This window comes from Delphinapterus leucas, chromosome 14 (assembly GCF_059928025.1).
Source record: "Delphinapterus leucas isolate spDelLeu-1000000601 "Yukka" chromosome 14, BTC_Dleu_Yukka2, whole genome shotgun sequence".
In the NCBI taxonomy this organism is placed as follows: Eukaryota; Metazoa; Chordata; class Mammalia; order Artiodactyla; family Monodontidae; genus Delphinapterus; species Delphinapterus leucas.
Genome location: NC_143142.1, coordinates 12,210,353 through 12,214,202, shown reverse-complemented (window position 1 = coordinate 12,214,202; position 3,850 = coordinate 12,210,353). Strand labels below are relative to the sequence as shown.

General features: G+C 61.0%; 1 protein-coding gene across 1 annotated transcript; it reads right to left on the bottom strand.

Annotated features, from left to right (window-relative positions):
* Window positions 1-1,420: 1,420 nt before the first annotated feature.
* Window positions 1,421-2,384, bottom strand: HRK (harakiri, BCL2 interacting protein). The gene has a single exon (XM_022598162.2). It carries the CDS (start codon window positions 2,268-2,270, stop codon window positions 1,995-1,997), a length of 276 nt encoding a protein of 91 aa, XP_022453870.1. The 5' UTR covers window positions 2,271-2,384; the 3' UTR covers window positions 1,421-1,994.
* Window positions 2,385-3,850: the final 1,466 nt, after the last annotated feature.

Here is a 3,850-nt window from a genome sequence, read left to right as displayed (position 1 = left end):
CGCGCGCCCTCGCGGAGGTTTCGGGCCACCTCCGGGGCGGCAGCCTCCTCCTGAGGGCCCCGGGAGCACCCCCGGCCCCGACGCGCGCCAGTCGGGCTCTGGTGGGCGCTCTCCGCCCCCTAGGTGGGACGCCCAGCATCCTGCACCGTCTAGTCCCGAGAAGGCAGCGCCTCCCCAGCCTCGCCTGGTCTCCCAAGACTGGAAGAAGCGGTGTCCTAGCCCTCCTCCCCATTTCTACTGGATTCCCCTCGCTTCCCATCTTTCTAATCCACGTTCCCACTATCTTGTTCTCCAGGAACTCTCTCTTTCTCCAGCTCCCCCACCTTTCTTTCCTCGTCTCGCCGCCCGTTTTTTCTTTGCCTCCTTTCCCACCTTCATTCCGCCTTTCCCTAAATTACACACTTTGGGTTTCCCGTCTCTTGCTTGGCTCCCTTTTTCTGCCCCACCTCCCCGTGCCCCATCCAAAATTCTGTTCCTGCCTCTAGGATTCGGCGGCCCCAGCCTGGGCTTCTGCGGTCGAGGGCAGCCCCGGGCCTCTCCTCCGGGAGGAGGAGAATCGGATGTGACCTCCGAGCCGGGCAGAGAGCATCCCCAAGCGCGCACCTCTCTTCGCCAGCGCCCGGGCTGCGCCGGCCCACGAGACATCTGTCGCCCGCGCTCCCGGCTCACACCCCGCGCACCCCCGCATCTCCCCGGGCGCTGCCACCCCCCACGCTCCGGCTGCCGCCTCTCCCTGCGGGCGCCGCGCCAGCTTCCCAGGGTGTTGGCGCACCGCGGGGCTCAGCCGCGACCCGAGAGCTCGGTTTCTGTGGGCCATGGCATCCCGAGGCTGGCTTTCTCACCTTCGACCTTCACCTTCCGGCCCTAGACCCACCTTTGGTGGGCTCGGCCTGATTCTCTCCACTCGCACTCACTGCAGCTCTCCTCTCTATTCCAGAATCTGAAAAGACGCTTCTTACACGTTTGCTCCCCTAAAGCGCCTAGCACAGTGCCAGGCGCACAGCTGGTGCTCAGTAATTCCCCAATCCCAAGGGCCTAGCGCACAGTAGGTGCTCAGTACCTTTCTCCTACTGGTACCAGACACACTAGCTCCATACTCACTCCCCACCCCCGCCGCGCAGTGCCTAGCATACTGCAGGCTCTCAAACACCTCCTCCCTCAACAAGGCCTAGCACCCAGATAGAGCTCAGCTGATGCTCTTTCATTAAGGCTTCCCCTTGGAGTTTCCCTGAGAGCCTCCGATCCCAGCTCACTTGGGGGCATCTCCTTCATCTCAGTTCCTCCGTTTGGTGAAGAGGAGGCCAAGCTCCTCAAACGGGACACCTCGCTGGAGGGGAGAAGAAGTTGCCAGAGCGGAGGAAAACTGCAAAGTTTTAGGTAGGGAGAAAGACGGAGCCGGCCAGAAACCAGGAAGGGGAGGAAGTCGCGAGAAGTGCTCGGGGCGCCGGGAGACGGGCAACAGAAACTGGAGAAGTGACACTTAAGCAGAAGGGGGTTTGGAGCGGCGGTGATGGAAACGGTGGCGACTCTGGAGTGGCAGGCGTCTGAAAGAGGACTGAGGGCTCGTCTTGAAACCGCGATAGATTATAATTCTTTGGCTTGGCCTTTAACTGTCCTCAGAGCAAGCCCAGTTTTTACTTGCACTGTGTGTTTGCTTGAGCCGCTGGTGGGGCTTACGGAGGCTAAAGTCCTCCCAAAGCCACCCCGATGGAGAGAGTGGCAAGATGCGCTTAAGGACTCGGAGAGAAGGGGCAGAAACGGTGGAGCCGGTACTTGGAAGGAGAGATGGGGACTGCCTAGGAGGGGGACCGAGATCCTTGCGGCGGAAGAAGGAGATGGGAAGAGAAGAACGCCAAACTTGAGGCTCTCCCGCTCCCAAGCCAGCCGCAAGTCTCCAGTCCCCAGACACCGCGCGCTGGCGCTCGCTCGCTAGCGTACCTGTTGCTCGCTCCGGCTGGGTCTCGGCTTCGGCCCCACCAAGAAGCCCCGCGTTCCTACAAGTTCCGCCTGCCGAGCAGCCAGGCCGCCAGCGCCGCCACCTGCGCGGCCGCGCACAGCCAGGGCCAGTAGGTGGGGAGCGCGCTGGGCGCCGGCGCCCTCCGGCTCCGCGCGCGGCGCCGCCACATGGTGCGCTGGTGCAGCTCGTCGCCGAGCGCCTTGAGCCGGGCGGCCGTGAGCTGCGCGGCGGACGAGCGCAGACCCAGGCGGCCCGCGCTGCAGGCGCACACCGCCGGCGGGCCGCGGCCGCGGTGCAGGGGGCACGGGCACATGACCGCTCGCCTCGCTCCCTCCCCGCGTCGGGCCGCCCCTCGCCTCCTCTGCCTCGGCCTCTGCGCCTGCCTCCGCCGCGCTCCAGTCGCCGGGGGCCTCCCCTGGACACCAAGTTTCTCCTTGTGTTGTGCGTTTGTTGTGCTGACGGCGCTATTATTAATTAAAGTGTCACATGGTGGAGGGGGCGGGGAGGGCGTGGGGAGGGGGGTTACATCATCCGGCCCCGGGGGGGGGTGCAGGCAGAAGAAACCGAGAGGTAACTTTTAACCCTAGCGGCGCCGGCAGTGAGGGGGCGCGCGGGTTGGGAGAAGGGGAGCGCGGGGCGCTGGGACGCCTGAAGGCGACCGGCCGCTTGGGTCTCTGGCTTCAGGGGTCGCGGGAGACCCTCGCGGAGGCGTGGAGCGCCGGGGGAGGTTTTCTCCGTCTCTTTTTCCTGAATTCAGCTCCAATTCCGATTTGGCGAGGGGGGCAGGCTTATTTGCCGTTTTGGATGAAGCCGATATCGAATTCGGCTGCATTATTCAAAAAATGTTCCGAAGCTATTGTTTGGTTTGGGGGAGGTGGGTCGATTCAAAATCTCATGAGAGGGCCGGATTCAACCCAACTTGCCTACTTTCAGGTCCGACTCCGCACCTGTAGGCTGCGGATATGAGCACACCCGACGCACAACCCCACCCCCATCTGAGATAGGCCTCCAGACCCTTAAACGCCCACAGCGCCGCTAGAAACCTTGATGGAGGCGGGGAGAGGATTAGGGGGTCGGCCCTTAGTCTCGGCTGTTCTCTGCACACCGCGCATCCGCCCGAAAGACCCTCACAAGGGGTTTTCCAGAAGGAAACTTATTTTTGTCTGCTTCCTTTGTCAAGATTACTTTCCTACAGGGGTTAGTTTCTAGCAGTGATCCCGATTTAACGCGCAATGGCGACGCTAAGGGGTCGGCGGGGTCGGGGATGGGGGCCGCCGGCAGGGAATTTTAGCTCCTTTTTTTTTTTCCAATCCGAGAACTGCCCCTATGACCCTCCAGACTAGAAGATCTGGAACTGTCCATGCTGGTGAAGGTGCAGATGAGTGAAGGACTCTCAGGATTCTTTGGAGGAGAATGAGACCTTCACCCATCTTGAATCCATGGGGATTCAGAAAACTGGGGGAGCCTGGAGGTGGCTCCAAGCCAGCCTTCTAGGTCCCGATGAGGCAGCTCGGATCCTCTTCTTCCCACCGGCAGGGTGTTGCCAAGGCCTGAGGAGTCCTTTGGTCACTTGGAAAAGATTCTTCAAGACTATGAACTTAGCTTGGGTCTGGATTTATCATGGAGAGATTTCCCCTTGACCTGCAGCACGGTCAGGGCTCAGACCCCAGCTGTGCTCTGTGATCTTGGTGGTTCTTTAGATCCACCCAACCCCAATTCTCCTATTTAATAATGGTCAACACTTACTGAGTGCCTTCTGTGTAGGTTACTGGGCTAAGGCCCCTGTCTACACTGCCTAAAGTGAGTTTCCACGTTCTAGGGTGGTGAGAGTGTGCTGTTACTGTCCTGTTTTACAGATGAGGAAACTGAGGCACAGGGAGGTAAGGTCTCTTG

Bases quoted from the DNA above. Each gene is read 5' to 3' on its own strand.
- HRK (XM_022598162.2), bottom strand. From the start codon at position 2,270: ATGTGCCCGTGCCCCCTGCACCGCGGCCGCGGCCCGCCGGCGGTGTGC.